At 40.7% G+C, this 16,555-nt stretch overlaps 1 protein-coding gene across 1 annotated transcript in view; it reads right to left on the bottom strand.

Moving 5' to 3' along the window:
• The window catches only part of PCSK2 (proprotein convertase subtilisin/kexin type 2), a 256,293-nt gene that overhangs the window by 61,658 nt on the left and 178,080 nt on the right, over positions 1 to 16,555 (bottom strand). Inside the window, exon 6 of the mRNA XM_003810593.3 lies at positions 12,264 to 12,340. Coding sequence (XP_003810641.1) covers positions 12,264 to 12,340 — 77 coding nt within the window. The remainder of the gene's footprint in view (positions 1 to 12,263; positions 12,341 to 16,555) is intronic.

Raw genomic sequence — 16,555 nt, 5'->3', positions numbered from 1 at the left:
AGAAAGAAGCTCCAGTGTTAGACATATTAGAACTGAAATGCAGAGACTTCCTGGCTAGTTTGGCATTGACCACGTTTGCTGGCTAATGTCCAATGAGCTCTACACGGTAAGACTTTGGGGTTTCAAGAGCCTACTTGATAGAATAGATGAGAAATGAATAGCTCAGGCAGAATAGGTTAGAATAGGTGACAGGTGAGAATGAGCAAAGCTGCCTCTGGGGAAGTCCCTGAGTCTGCTGGCAAGCACCCATTGCTTTCTGGAGAAGTGAGCAGACTCCTCATCTTTCTGAGGCCAGATGCTAGACATTTCAATTTTCCTAATAGATCAACTTTGTTTCACGCATACAAGTTATCTTTGGCTATAACTCCTTTTTCAGTCAGCAATGCAGAAACACAGGCACTAGAATCTTGACAGAGAGTTTAACCTTGAGCTGACTGTTATCCAGTTTCTGTCAAAAGCTTAAATGAGAGAGCAGATGTCTGAGAAAGGTGGGTGAATGCTACATTTACTCCTGTAGCATAAATTCTCCTACTTTTCTTCGTCGTTGAATAATCTTTGACTTAGCTCCTGTAGAAATCTCTTTGCTGAATTTCACAACTCTATTGGTTGTCGGTTAGGGAGTGCTTACCATGTGCCATGCTCTGTACCAAGCACTCTATACCTGTCTTGAATCCGCAGTACAAGCCTTCAAGGTGGGAGCTTTAGTCCCTGTTTATAGATAAGGGAACTGATTCAGGGATCACTCATTCCATACCAAGCAATTAACATAATATTACATTTGTCTACATAATGTGCTGTATTTCTCTCTCTTAAGAAAAGAGTTATTGCCGTCTGAGTACCATAAAATCTCTATATGGCATGTACACATTAGCTTACAAAGTAGAACTAATTATACCCAAATATAGGTCTTTCTTTTATAATCTTTATAATTTTCTCCATAACCCCTAAATCTATATTACATCTACTCCTTTTAGCTGAAGGAAAAATTTAAATAATAAATACTTTTCTAATCCATGTAGGGGACTAGAAATTTAAAAATTAAATGCTGTTGGATTTCACTGTGCTCTGGTTTGGATGTAGAAAGGGTTGGTTACAAGCAGTAACCTTTGAGCTAATATCGACTGATGAGGTAGTCTTAAAGCTCACATGAAAAAGACTATGTCTTTGAAAACAGTTTGCATTTTATTATCCAGGAGGTGTTTCAGAATTAGTTCATAAAGACATAAGGGAAAGATGTTCATCTACTCCCAAACCATTAAGTATCACCAGGGTAAGGTATCAGCTTACATCAGTGTGAAAATAGCCAACCAGAGAGGGCCTTTTTTCTCACACTTTTTTGTGGCCTGTTGCTTGGGGTTCTTCAGAATGAAGTATGACTTTTAATAAGAAAATAAAAGTTAATCCCAGAAAACCTTTCTTATTTGAAGGTTTAACTAATGCTATCAATCACATTGGCTCACAAAGAGATAAATGTTCTTCAGCCTCCATTTATCCATCTTCCTTCCCTCCATTTTGTTTGCTTGAGTAATAAATGTCTTCTCTCTTCCTGAATTTATAGTAAACTTTTTGCAGCCAAGAATTGCATCTAACCTAGAATCTCTCACTGTTTAGGGTTTAATAGATAGAGTATGCTGCATCCCCAACGCTTCATAAATATCGTCAATGGCAGGGATGACATTTCAGTAGTGAACGCCTGTCAAAGAAATGCTATGCAAGAGAGATTTTTATGGACAACAGCACAGTAATGGAATACAGATCTGCAATGCATCACCAAACATTGACCTAAAATGAGCAGGGCTGCAAGATTATTGACAAAACGTGGGCTGCAGACCTTGAGAGCAGCCGGCAGCTTGACAATGGACAGATGTCAAGGCCACTCAACATCTTGGCATGGTTGAAAGGTATGCCACTCATCTATCAACCAGTCAGTCAATATTTTTTGAGTGCCAGCAAGGAAAAAAATGTGATGCTAAATCCTGATAGCTCTCAGCAAATCAGTTATATCTGTTTTGCACATTACTGATGCTCATTAAATGTGTATTTTCTACCTTTTTGCAATTTGAGTTAGTATTATTATTATTTTGTTTGGTCAAATGTATTTTGCTCATTGCAAGCTAAGAGAAAATTATACTCTTTTTGAAAATGTCTTAACTGTATTTCAAGTACATCCCTGGAGCTCAGATACTGCATGTAATTATTAAATGGTTCACAGTAGAATAAATACGCTTGCTCTGCTTAAACAGGAATAATCCAACAAAAGCAAATCGAGCACAAGGCAAGCTATTCTAATATACACATTCCCTAAAAGCAGTTCTGCATATGTATGAAGTTTGTTTTCCTAAAGCACCCTTGGCGTGGAGTTTAATAGAGGAAAACAATGAGTAAATGCAGAGGGTATGAGATGATGGTTTAAAGTGTCAGGAAAACCTAGGAGAGATGTGTTGCTATTGAACTCGGTCTCCCAACCAAGGGGAACATTTTACTTCTTTGAGTGTCCCCTATAGTGCATTTTATTTTCTATTTTCACAGCAGTGAGAATCTCTTGCTGGACAGCCACTGCCTTTTCCTGTGAAGCAATTGCTCCTGCATTGTAACTAGCCTTTGTGGCAGTCAGTGTGGCTGGAATAGTTAATAGCAACAAGCCTATCGCTGCTCAGCATGTCAGCCCTATACTGGAGTTTCAGGGCATGCTGACACCAGCCTTTCTCAAGAGCCCCAACTCTGCTGAACAGAGATGGGGCATCGGATTTGGTGCCTGTGCCCAGAAAACACCTGAAGAACCTGTGGGATGCCTTGGTGTCTGCACAGCTGGTGGGAGGCTCATGCTGGGTCCTATGCCAGCCAACAACAAGTGCCAGGCTCCAGGCTATTGGGGCTTCTGAGAGTAGCAGCATTATCTTGAGTGTAATGAGAGAATGAGCCTCATCTATGCCCCTGGCCCAGTTTCTGACCCAACCACAGAATTTCTTTCTTTCTCCTAGCAACTTTTTCAACCCTTTTATGCTCCACCTCACTTGCGGATCCTTCTTAGAATGCTGCCTCCTGCACCAGCCTCCAAATCCCACAGCAGTTATCCAGACCACCTCCTGAACATATCTTGCACCTCCCCGCCAGCCTATCTTTGTCCAGATTATATCCTTGCCCTGGGATACATTCGTTCCCTACTCCCAACTCTACCTATTGCCTTAGATAAAATCCTAGACCAATGACCCACTGGCATCAAATCCTGCCTCCACTTCTTATTAGCCCTGTAACCTTGCACAAGTAACTTAACCTCTCTGTGCCTCAGTTTCCAAAAGGGGAAAATCATAATACCTATTTCAGAGGGTTACTACGAGAATTAGTTGAATGAATACATGCAAAACACAGAACAGTGCCTTAAATACAGTAACTGTTCAACTTGCATTAGCTGTCCTTGTGTTATTTTAGTCTGGGCTACATTTTTGCATTGTAGTAACTTGGGCATCTATTGCCTAATCATTTGACATTGCAAGCTCCTTGGAAGCTTGCACACCAAAACAGTTTCATGATACCAAACTGAAGTCCTAGTTTTGTTATTACCTCTTTTTATGCCGTATGCTAGTTAAATTTACTTCTTGTTATTAGAAAAAAATCAAAAACATACAAAAATAGAGTAAAATCCCATGTACTCATCACAGAGCTTTAACAATGATTAACCCATAACCAATTTTATTGCCTCTATACTTCAGTCATTCTCTTCCCTCCTGCCACAAGCCATAAGTAATATTGAAGAAAACATCAGGCATAATATCATTTCATCCCAGAGGGGTTTTTAAATAAACATATCCTACACTCATGGAAGGGACGCTTTATTCAAATTCTCCTTCACTCAAGCAGGAATCATCTTCAGGATAATGGTGATGTTTTGAACTAAGGATTTTCTTGGTGCTGTGGACTTGAGCTTCACCTCACCAGCCTCCCATAATCATTTACAATGGTAGTTATGTTTGAAAGCAGTTGCGATTTGAGTGGTGGCATCATCCAGTCTTTGTAATAACAAGCCATAGTGCGTGAGGATCTTTGAAAATGACTTGATAATTGAAAAGAACCCATTTACTGGTCAAAGTGGACACTCTGTCTTAGTCATTGGCTCCCTAAAGCATGGGGATCATGCTTGCCTGAGTCACTATGACTGTGTCTTGGGTAATTGGACACTTGGGAATTCTTACCGCTGACAATGATGAGTTTTACTGCCCTAAGCACTAATTAGTCCTAATTGGAGGTTTTTAGCTGGTTTAAAATTATAATTTTAAGAACAAGTTTGCAAATGAAATATTTAAGAGAGAAGACATTTCCTTAGAGTTTTTAGTTTTTCTTAAATTTTCTTTTTTTTATACTTTAAGTTGTAGGGTACACGTGCACAACGTGCAGGTTTGTTACATAGGTATACATGTGCCATGTTGATTTGCTGCACCCACCAACTTGTCATTTACATGAGGTATTTCTCCTAATGCTATCCCTCCCCCAGTCTGCCACACCCCCTGACAGGCCCTGGTGTGTGATGTTCCCCGCCTTGTGTCCAAGTGTTCTCATTGTTCAATTCCCACCTATGAGTGAGAACATGCAGTGTTTGGTTTTCTGTCCTTGTGATGGTGTGCTGAGAATGATGATTTCCAGCTTCATCCATGTCCCTGCAAAGGACATGAACTCATTCTTTTTTATGGCTGCATAGTATTCTGTGATGTATATGTGCCACATTTTCTTAATCCAGTCTATCATTGATGGACATTTGGGTTGGTTCCAAGTCTTTGCTATTGTCAATAGTGCCACAATAAACATATGTGTGCATGTGTTTTTATAGTAGCATGATTTATAATCCTTTGGGTATATACCCAGTAGTTGGATTGCTGGGTCAAATGATATTTCTAGTTCTAGATCCTTGAGGAATCACCATACTGTCTTCCACAATGGTTGAACCAATTTACACTCCCACCAACAGTGTAAAAGCGTTCCTATTTCTCCACATCCTCTCCAGCATTTGTTGTTTCCTGACTTTTTAATGATCACCATTCTAACTGGTGTGAGATGGTATCTCATTGTGGTTTTGATTTGCATTTCTCTGATGACCAATGATGATGAGCATTTTTTCATGTGTCTGTTGGCTGCATAAATGTCTTCTTTTGAGAAGTGTCTGTTCATATCCTTCACCCACTTTTTGATGGGGTTGTTTTTTTCTTGTAAATTTGTTTAAGTTCTTTGTAGATTCTGGATATTAGCCCTTTGTCAGATGGGTAGATTGCAAAAATTTTCTCCCATTCTGCAGGCTGCCTGTTCACTCTGATGGTAGTTTCTTCTGCCGTGCAGAAGCTCTTAAGTTTAATTAGATCCCATTTGTCTATTTTGGCTTTTGTTGCCATTGCTTTTGGTGTTTTAGTCATGAAGTCCTTGCCCATGCCTATGTCCTGAGTGGTATTGCCTAGGTTTTCTTCTAGGGTTTTGATGGTTTTAGGTCTAACATTTAAGTCTTTAATCCATCTTGAATTAATTTTTGTATAAGGTATAAGGAAGGGATCGAGTTTCAGCTTTCTACATATGGCTAGCCAGTTTTGCCAGCACCATTTATTAAATAGGGAATCCTTTCCCCATTTATTGTGTTTGTCAGGTTTGTCAAAGATCAGGCAGTTGTAGATGTGTGGTGTTATTTCTGAGGCCTCTGTTCTGTTCTATATATCTGTTTTGGTACCAGTACCATGCTGTTTTGGTCACTGTAGCCTTGTAGTATAGTTTGAAGTCAGGTAGCATGATGCCTCCAGCTTTGTTCTTTTGGCATAGGATTGTTTTGGCAATGCGGGCTCTTTTTTGGTTTGATATGAACTTTAAAGTAGTTTTTTTCCAATTCTGTGAAGAAAGTCATTGGTAGCTTGATGGGGATGGCATTGAATCTACAAATTACCTTGGGCAGTATGGCCATTTCCATGATATTCATTCTTCCTATCCATGAGCATGGAATGTTCTTCCATTTGTTTGTGTCCTCTTTTGTTGAGCAGCAGTTTATTGTTCTCCTTGAAGAGGTCCTTCACATCCCTTGTAAGTTGGATTCCTAGGTATTTTATTCTCTTTGTAGCAATTGTGAATGGGAGTTCACTTATGATTTGACTTTCTGTTTGTCTGTTATTGGTGTATAGAAATGCTTGTGATTTTTGCACATTGATTTTTGTATCCTGAGACTTTGCTGAAGTTGCTTCTCAGCTTTATTGGTGTATAGAAATGCTTGTGATTTTTGCACATTGATTTTTGTATCCTGAGACTTTGCTGAAGTTGCTTCTCAGCTTAAGGAGATTTTGGGCTGAGACGATGGGGTTTTCTAGATATACAATCATGTCATCTGCAAACAGGGACAATTTGACTTCCTTTTTTCCTATTTGAATACCGTTATTTCTTTCTCTTGCCTGATTGCCCTGGCCAGAACTTCCAACACTATGTTGAATAGGAGTGGTGACAGAGGGCATCCTCATCTTGTGCTGGTTTTCAAAGGGAATGCTTCCAGTTTTTGCCCATTCAGTATGATATTGGCTGTGGTTTTGTCATAAATAGCTCTTATTATTTTGAGATACATTTCATCAATATCTAGTTTATTGAGAGTTTTTAGCATGAAGGGCTGTTGAATTTTGTCAAAGGGCTTTTCTGCATCTGTTGAGATAATCATGTGGTTTTTGTCATTGGTTCTGTTTATGTGATGGATTACGTTTACTGATTTGCATATGTTGAACCAGCCTTGCATTCCAGGGATGAAGCCGACTTGATCGTGGTGGATAAGCTTTTTGATGTGCTGCTGGATTTGGTTTGCCAGTATTTTATTGAGGATTTTTGCATCAATGTTCATCAGGGACATTGGTCTAAAATTCTCTTTTTTTGTTGTGTCTCAGCCAGGCTTTGGTATCAGGATGATGCTGGCCTCATAAAATGAGTTAGGGAGGATTCCCTCTTTTTCTGTTGACTGGAATAGTTTCACAAGGAATGGTACCTGCTCCTCTTTGTACCTCTGGTAGAATTTGGCTGTGAATCCGTCTGGTCCTGGACTTTTTTTGGTTGGTAGGCTATTAATTATTGCCTCAATTTCAGAGCCTGTTATTGGTCTATTCAGAGATTCAACTTCTTCCTGGTTTAGTCTTGGGAGGGTGTTTGTGTTCAGGAATTTATCCATTTCTTCTAGATTTTCTAGTTTATTTGTGTAGAAGTGTTTATAGTATTCTCTGATGGTAGTTTGTATTTCTGTGGGATCGGTGGTGATATCCCCTTTATCATTTTTTAATGCGTCTATTTGATTTTTCTCTCTTTTCATCTTTATTGGTCTTGCTAGTGATCTATCACTTTTGTTGATCTTTTCAAAAAACCAGCTCCTGGATTCATCGATTTTTTTTGAAGGGTTTTTCGTGTCTCTAGCTCCTTCAGTTCTGCTCTGATCTTAGTTATTTCTTGCCTTCTGCTAGCTTTTGAATTTGTTCACTGTCGCTTCTCTAGTTCTTTTAATTGTGATGTTAGGGTGTCGATTTTAGATCTTTCCTGCTTTCTCTTGTGGGCATTTAGTGCTATAAATTTCCCTCTACACATTGCTTTAAATGTGTCCCAGAGATTCTGGTATGTTTTGTCTTTGTTCTCATTGGTTTCAAAGAATGTCTTTATTTCTGCCTTCATTTCGTTATGTACCCAGTAGTCATTCAGGAGCAGGTTGTTCAGTTTCCATGTAGTTGTGTGGTTTTGAGTGAGTTTCTTAATCCTGAGTTCTAATTTGATTGCACTGTGGTCTGAGAGACAGTTTGTTGTGATTTCTGTTCTTTTACATTTGCTGAGGAGTGCTTTACTTCCAATTATGCGGTCAATTTTGGAATAAGTGCGATGTGATGCTGAGAAGAATGTATATTCTGTTGATTTGGGGTGGAGAATTCTGTAGATGTCTATTAGTTCCACTTGGTCCAGAGCTGAGTTCAAGCCTGGATATCCTTGTTAACCTTCTGTCTCGTTGATCTGTCTAATATTGACAGTGGGGTGTTAAAGTCTCCCCTTATTATTGTGTGGGACTCTAAGTCTCTTTGTAGGTCTCTAAGGACTTGCTTTATGAATCTGGGTGCTCCTGTATTGGGTGCATATATATTTAGGATAGTTAGCTCTTCTTGTTGAATTGATCCCTTTACCATTATGTAATGGTCTTCTTTGTCTCTTTTGATCTTTGTTGGTTTAAAGTCTGTTTTATCAGAGACTAGAATTGCAACCCTTGCGTTTTTTTTTGCTTTCCATTTGCTTGGTAGATCTTCCTCCATCCCTTAATTTTGAGCCTATATGTGTCTCCGCACGTGAGGTGGGTCTCCTGAATACAGCACACTGATGGGTCTTGACTCTTTATCCAATTTGCCTGTCTGTGTCTTTTAATTGGGGCATTTAGCCCATTTACATTTAAGGTTAATATTGTTATGTGTGAATTTGATTCTGTCATTATGATGTTAGCTGGTTATTTTGCCTGTTAGTTGATGCAGTTTCTTCCTAGCATTGATGGTCTTTGCAATTTGGCGTGTTTTTGCAGTGGCTGGTACTGGTTGTTCCTTTCCACGTTTAGTGCTTCCTTCAGGAGCTCTTGTAAGGCAGGCCTGGTGGTGACAAAATCTCTCAGCATTTGCTTGTCTGTAAAGGATTTTATTTCTCCTTCACTTATGAAGCTTAGTTTGGCTGGATATGAAATTCTGGGTTGAAAATTCTTTTCTTTAAGAATGTTGAATATTGGTCCCCACTCTCCTCTGGCTTGTAGGGTTTCTGCCGAGAGATCTACTGTTAGTCTGATGGGCTTCCCTTTGTGGGTAACCCGACCTTTCTCTCTGGCTACCCTTAACATTTTTTCCTTCATTTCAACTTTGGTGAATCTGACAAGTATGTGTCTTGGGGTTCCTCTTCTTGAGGAGTATCTTTGTGGTGTTCTCTGTATTTCCTGAATCTGAATGTTGGCCTGCCTTGCTAGGTTGGGGAAGTTCTCCTGGATAATATCCTGAAGAGTGTTTTCCAACTTGGTTCCATTCTCCCTGTCACTTTCAAGTACACTAATCAAACGTAGATTTGATCTTTTCACATAGTCCCATATATCTTGGAGGGTTTTTTCATTTCTTTTTACTCTTTTTTCTCTAACCTTGTCTTCTCACTTTATTTCATTAATTTGATCTTCAATCACTGTTACCCTTTCTTCCACTTGATCAAATCGGCTATTGAAGCTTTTGCATGCGTCATGAAGTTCTCGTGCCATGGTTTTCAGCTCCATCAGGTCATTTAAAGTCTTCTCTACATTGTTTATTCTGGTTAGCCATTCATCTAACCTTTTTTCAAGGTTTTTAGCTTCCTTGCAATGGGTTAGAATACGCTCCTTTAGCTTGGACAAGTTTGTTATTACTGAGCTTCTGAAGCCTACTTCTGTCAACTCATCAAAGTCATTTTCCATCCAGCTTTGTTCTGTTGCTGTCGAGGAGCTGCGGTCCTTTGGAGGAGAAGAGGCACTCGTTTTTAGAATTTTGAGCTTTTCTGCTCTGGTTTCTCCCCATATTTGTGGTTTTATCTACCTTTGGTCTTTGATGTTGGTGATCTACAAATGGGGTTTTCGTGTGGATGTCCTTTTTGTTGATGTTGATGCTATTCCTTTCTGTTTGTTAGTTTTCCTTCCAACAGTCAGGTCCCTCAGCTGCAGGCTGTTGGAGGCCCACTCCAGACCCTGTTTGCCTGGGTATCACCAGCAGAGGCTGCAGAACAGCAAATATTGCAGAACAGCAAATATTGCCGCCTGATCTTTCCTCTTGAAGCTTTGTCCTAGAGGGGCACCCACCTTTGTGAGCTGTCTGTTGGCCCCTAGTGGGAAGTGTCTCCTAGTTAGGCTACATGGGGGTAAGGGACCCACTTGAGGAGGCAGTCTGTCCATTCTCAGAGCTCAAATGCCATGCTGGGAGAACCACTGCCCTCTTCAGATCTGTCAGACAGGGGCATTTAAGTCTGCAGAAGCTTCTGCTCCTTTTTTCCAGCTATGCCCTGCCCACAGAGGTGCTGTCTATAGAGGCAGTAGACCTTGCTGAGCTGTGGTGGGCTCTGCCCAGTCTGAGCTTCCTGGCCACTTTTTTTTACCTACTCAAGTCTCAGCCTCCCTCCATCAGGCTGCTGCCTTGCAGATCAATCTCAGACTGCTGCACTAGCAGTGAGCAAAGCTCCATGGGCGTGGGACCTGCCAACCCAGACATGGGAGAGAATCTCCTGGTCTGTTGTTTGCTAAGACCATGGGAAAAGCACAGTATTTGGGCAGAAGTGTCCCATTTTTCCAGGTGCAGTCTGTCACGGCTTCCTTTGGCTAGGAAAGGGAAATCCTCCGACCCCTTGCACCCACTGTCCAACTAGTCCCAATGAGATGAACCAGATACCTCAGTTGGAAATGCAGAAATTGCCCATCTTCTGCGTCGATCATGCTGGGAGCTGCAGACCAGAGCTGTTCCTATTTGGCCATCTTGGAGTGGAACCTTTTAGTTTTTTTAAGGAGTATTTTTATAGCACATTGCCCAGGAAGATTTGACTAGGGTAGATTTTGTTTGGGTTCAGAAAATGAGATTGGGGGATAATCTTTCCATTGGTTATATTTTTGTGCTTACATCAATCCATCAAAGACTAATTTAGTACCTACTAGTTACAGAAAGACAGCAAGTAGCCAGTGGATATGTTGCCACTGCACTTTCTGATATTCATGCGGAGAGCTGGTAATCAATCCTGCTGAAGCCAGACCCTCTCATGGCCCTTCTCAGCACTGTGCCCTGGATGGCCACTGCCAATTCTGTCTAAACCCCAGCTTAATGGCACACATTTGGTAACTTCACATTCTTGTGTCTGAAATGGTTTATTTGCTAAATATATGCTACCATCTAGGGTTAGAAGTCACAGAGATAAAACACACTTCATGCCAAAAGTTTTCAGACCTTTTTTATACATTCTCATCCTCTAAACACACACCTCCAAGCATTGTATGTCATTTTCAGGTTGCAGGTGATGTGGATAGAGAATGAATTGTGCTATCCGACATCAGCAATGATCTTTACAAAATATTACAAAATTAAATTTTATTTTCTTTTTTCTTATTTTCTGCATTTGTACTCAGAACCTGTGTACCCTGTGTCAACCCTTGATGAGACTGAGGGGTCTCAGGTCAACTTGCTAACTTTAGAGACAGAATCTAAGCTTCCTGTCCACCGAGGCTCTACCCTTGAACATATTCTGGTCATCATGCTGCCTGTATCAAATAATAGAAATGATACTCAGCAAAGAATAGTACAAATGTGGATTTGGAAATAATTTGAAGCATGGGGCTAATCTTGGCTTTGACTTGAATTTTAACTGTTTGACCAAGGAAGCCCTTCAACCCTTCTGAGCCTGTTTCCTTATCACTAAACTAAAAATGACAACATTTGTTTTATGTGCTACTTAGAGTGCCATGAGAAATAAAAAAAAATGGATAAAGTGCTCTGCACATCATATATTTTTATACAACTAATTGAAGTTCATATGTTTTTATGAACTTCACCCAAGGACGTCAATAACAGGGAAACACTAGGTTTAAAAATTACAGTATTCTTTCATTGAGCAAACCGCACATCTTTATTTCTTCATATCTCTTATATGTAATTAACCATTTAAGAAAAATGTTTACTTGAAGAAAAAAGAGACCACATTTCCATGTTTAGTGGCAAAACAAGCTGAAGGAAAATTATTCTCTTGGATGGACTGTTTGGGTAGTTTGACATCATAGGATCTTTGTCCCAAGCAATACTTCAAACCTCTGCCAATCACACTTACTGTTTTGTTGAAAGGGACTCCATGAGCTGTTATGGGGTTATAGCAGAAAGCGTACAGAATGCTTTTCAAAAACACATAGACCCATGGGGCAAAATACTTCTCTACAACAGTTTCAACACATAAAGCAAAATCAGCATGTTTTAAATCACCTTGTAATGGGTTGAGAAAGAACTTCTTATTTCTATTTTCTTTTCTCTTTAATGGATTAAAGTAGCAAATAATTTCAAGTTAGCAGAACAAAACAGTCAAAAGATTATTCTAGAGGAAGATTGTAATATTAAAAATTTCACTTTAGAGAATGTAACCACTAAGAAGAAAAATCACAATATAATTTAATGAAGCATGGGGATTATTTTGCTGGTGGTAGTCAAGCCTGAAACAAAACAAAGTAGAATAAAACCCCAAAGCCTAAAGTCAAAGAGACCTCCCAAGGCCCAGTTTACCTGTTAAACCAGTCATCTGTGTACCGAGGGTAAGGATAGGGGTCGTTGCTGCTGAAGTCGTAACTTGCTTCGGCATTCTGAAAAACAGAAGGCATCTCATTAGGTCCGTACAGCCAGAGGTGCAGTAAAGGGAAAGCGCTGGGAGACTTTAAACGTTTCTAGTCTTCCCTGGAGTGCTGGGTTAGTGTGCTGCACTGGACCAAACCTTACAAAATTGTGTTGGAGCCAAAGCATGTCTTTGGGGTTTTCCATCCTCTCTTGATATTCTCTTTCAGGCTTCCCCATTTCATCCTATTTCAAGCCTTCAAGGGGTTAGCAAATTTAAGCCCTGTGTTCTCCAGGACTGTCTTCCTTTCAAGTTGATGTAGCCCTTGTGGTTAATGGATTTCACCTGGAACCCAAGGTGTAGGGTAAGCTTCCTTAATCCTCCCTTGGACAGATGGCCAGATGTTCTGGTTCTCACATCACAAGTGAGATGGCCTCTAGAGTTTCCTTGCTTTACACAGAAAGCTCATAACCAGCTTCTTCCTTCAGACTAGCATAGGCTGGTTTCCTTTCCCCTTATGGGTTTTAAACCCCATGCCCAAGGCCCTGACGTTGTCCACAATTGACCTTATTTATTCACTCAACAAATATCATTAAGAGTCCAATATATGTCAGAGACTTTGCTAAGTACGGGAATACAATGGTGGCATCCCTGCCCTTATGTAACTTATAGCCTAGTTGCGGGAACAGACATCAATCGAAAGATCAAACAAAGAAATGTACCATTACAAACTTCAATAAGTATCTGTATGAACTCTTATGCCCTAGAGCATATGGTCAAAAGTGTACTATTTTCTGTCATCCAGCACCTTCCTTTTTCCCACTGAGAATCTTTCCCCACATAAAACAATTACGTAGCCACTAAAACTGTCTAAGCAATTTTGTGGGTTTTTTTTTTTTTTTTTTAACATTTAGGTCTTTAGTTGGTTTGCCTTTTATTCTGGTCTGTAATGGGAGATGACCCACCAATGTTTAGTGAATAACCCCTTCCTTCCCCATTCCCTTCTCTGCTTGCTTGGAGAAGCTGATCTCTCTCAAGTTCCTTTTTCCTCATCTCATTCTCCTCTCCTTTGTTTTGGGGGTCTGAAATGAAGACCCCAGATGGCTTCTTGGTTCACAGTATACACTGGGCCAGGAAACAGTGGGTTAGAGGCACATTCCAGCTTTGGCATTTCTTGATGTTATGGGTCCTGAGACATATTTAGGAACTGTGCTTTATCATAAGATAACACACTAGTTTTGTGACACACTTGAGTTTGTGACACACTTGAGTTTGTAAGCCTAATGTGGTGGCATAATGTTTTTAAGAGCAACTCCACTAATTCCATTAATTTTTGTTTTATTGTTTAGATGACAAAATCACCAGTAGTTGTAATAATCAGAGTTGTAATGCTAATTTATTTAAATAAATGCTGTACTTGGGCAGGAGTCACCCTGAAATTTGGCCCAGTCATTTGCCTGGAGTCTTAAGCATGTCGATCCTTTATTCCAGGATCCAGGTCTTCATTCAATACTTGGCTTTCAGAGAGGAGGAAGTCTTCTCGTCTCCACTGACCATAACTACTGGCAAGTCGCCAGTTTTTCGACTCCTTCCCCACTTAGACCCCAGATTGCTTTCATTCACTTTTAAAGTTTAATTCTGTATCTGGCCCACAATCCTTGTTCCTGGGAGACCCTCTCAGATTTGGCCTTTCTCCCACTGACTTCCCATGCGATATTTGGATTTCTGTTTTTTTTTCAGAGATACTATTTTGAAATAGTAACTTGTCTTCCCCAAGTGTTTTCTGTTCTCCTAACCTCTGAATTTTTTCAGAGATAACAGCATTCTTAGGTATAGTTAGTGGGGTAGGAATATCGAGAGAAACACAAGTTAATACTTTTTTTTCTGGGCTTCAAAGCTGAGATTGAAACTTAAGCAGTAGACTTGGAAGAGTATCTGCCCAATCTGGTTTGTTTCTCTTTAGAAAAAATTAAAATTCCCTAAGGTGAGGTGGGTGGAAATCCAGCATGCGTGGCCACTCAGCACGCCCCTGAGGCTGCCTCTTCTTTCTGAGGTGTGCTGTTGGAGTGGGAAGGGGCACGCTGGGATGTCCAACCTCAGAGAGGCCTGGGACTCAGCTCACAACAGGGACATAGTGTTGCAGATCAGAAATGCCCCTGTGAGGCATCTGAGCTACAGGCTTGGGGCAGCTCCATCCTGCATTCCCTTGATCCCCAGTGCAGAGCAAGGAGCGGAGGTTGGTGAGGATGTGACGCTGAGAACTAGCTGGCCTAGGACATTTGGGTGGTCAGGACAATAAGCATCCAGGGTTTAGGCAGGATCCGGGTGAACTGACCACCGAGGCCAATGGGAATGGTGTTACTGCAGAAGCCAGAGTGGACAGATGATGAAAACCAGCAGTAGGTACCCGTCTCCCTCTCTGGAAGGCTGTATGAATCTTTTGAAGCTTGAGGGAGCTTCTGGAGACAGGGAGGACAGGGGCAAAACCTGAGCGGACTGAGACCATGTTTCTATCAGGCTGGCAGAGGGAAATGAAGTCAGTGAGGGAAAACTAGAGAGTGTTTGTCCTTTTGTAGCTGCTGCCTGAGTGACTGGCTTCTCAAACTTTCCACTCGGGCTTATCTTTTGGGCTGATAATTATCACTGGGGTCTGTCTGAGTGAGGCTGTTGGCTCTGCTCCTGACTCTGGGAAAATAGTTTGGCCGGACATGGCAGGGGTTGGAAGCAGGACCTGGAGAGTTCTGAGAGCAGAGCTTACAGCAGAGAACCCTCAGAACTCTGCAACCACTTTTATAACAAGAAGAAAGACCTTGTATTGTCTGGGGTCAAATTGGCCTCTGAATGTTGAAATGGATGATAACTCAGGAACCCCAATTATTTTGTTGCCTTTGCAATGAAGTTTTGATGACTAATGCTTAATTCCTTGGGTAACAGTCTACACTGAACATTAAGGAAGGCAAACAGTTGTTATTCTTGTTTGGCTGTATGTTTTCTGGCTAAAAATCAAATGGTTTCTAGCAAGGAGGAACAATATTTTGCAAGCGTTCTGTTTATGCTTGTACAGCCAAACCGAGTCATTTATTGATTTGAATTACAATGCTGTCTCCCATAAAGTTATTTGTGTACAGGAATAAGTTAAACTGGCCTTGAATGCTACTGGAGTTTTCTATAATTGCCATTAACATGGACATTTGGAGCAGGTGGTGTTTGGTGAATTTAATGTACTGGTCACCGAGGCTTGCCAGATGCTTGCTTTGTTTGGACTTCTCTAACTTTTTACTGAAATCCTTTAATCGATTTTCCTGCTTTAGAAAATACTAGCTGTTTGGTGAAAATGATTTAATCTCTGATGATTCAGGATCGAGATGATTCAGAGTCATCATTAAGAACTTGAATTATCATTGTACCATCACACCGAAAGTGAGAAGGTTGGGTTGATTCCAAGCTGACCTCAGGGCTTCTCTGGGAGTTATTTCTGGGAGAAACTTCTGATGATGGCTCATGTTCTCTTCTAAAAGTTTAATGCACAGGGGAAAAAAACCCATCCCTGGTATATAATAATTCTAACGCTTAATTTCTGAATATTTGAATGCATAATTAGGAAGAAAGATGAGACTCGCTCTTAGCTAGAAAGTTTAATAATTACAACTTGGCATTGTTTGCAGTGTGTACTTTTCAAACAGATGGCCTGCACCACGCTAAGAAAGGACAGTCACTTATTATATTCACAGATTCCTCTGGCTTTTTATATATGAGGTGCTGTAATTGCCTGGCTATCAAAGACGCAGACCCACAGATGACACCTTTCGGATTTGGGGCTTGTCTATCTGAACGGCTGGTGATGAGAGAGGTGAGAGCTCCTGCAGTCAATGGTGGCTGTGCCCATTGCTTTTACATCCACAGAGAAGCTTCTGAGGCTCCTGAGATTGCACCTGGCCCTGGCACTGCCATCCATACCTTCAAATCTGGAATTTAATGCCTCTGTGATCAATGGGCTTCCCTGGCTGGGCTGCCCTAGACAAATACGTCTGCAGGTACCAGCTTGATGTAGGGGAAGGAAGAGAGACATTCAAGTCAAACAGACTTGGTTTTGAAATGAGGCTGTTTTTGACCCTGGAAATTTTCCTATTTTTTAGAAACTGTAGTTTCCTCATCTTCAAAATGTAGGTGGTAAAACTGTTACTAGTTGGTTGCTGTGAGGATAAAATGAAACAAGGAATGTAAGCTGGCAAGCACGTTGCCCCAC

This window comes from Pan paniscus, chromosome 21 (genome assembly GCF_029289425.2).
Source record: "Pan paniscus chromosome 21, NHGRI_mPanPan1-v2.0_pri, whole genome shotgun sequence".
Lineage (NCBI taxonomy): Eukaryota > Metazoa > Chordata > Mammalia > Primates > Hominidae > Pan > Pan paniscus.
The sequence above is the reverse complement of the archived record's forward strand: the minus strand, read 5'-3'. Positions and strand labels throughout refer to the sequence as shown.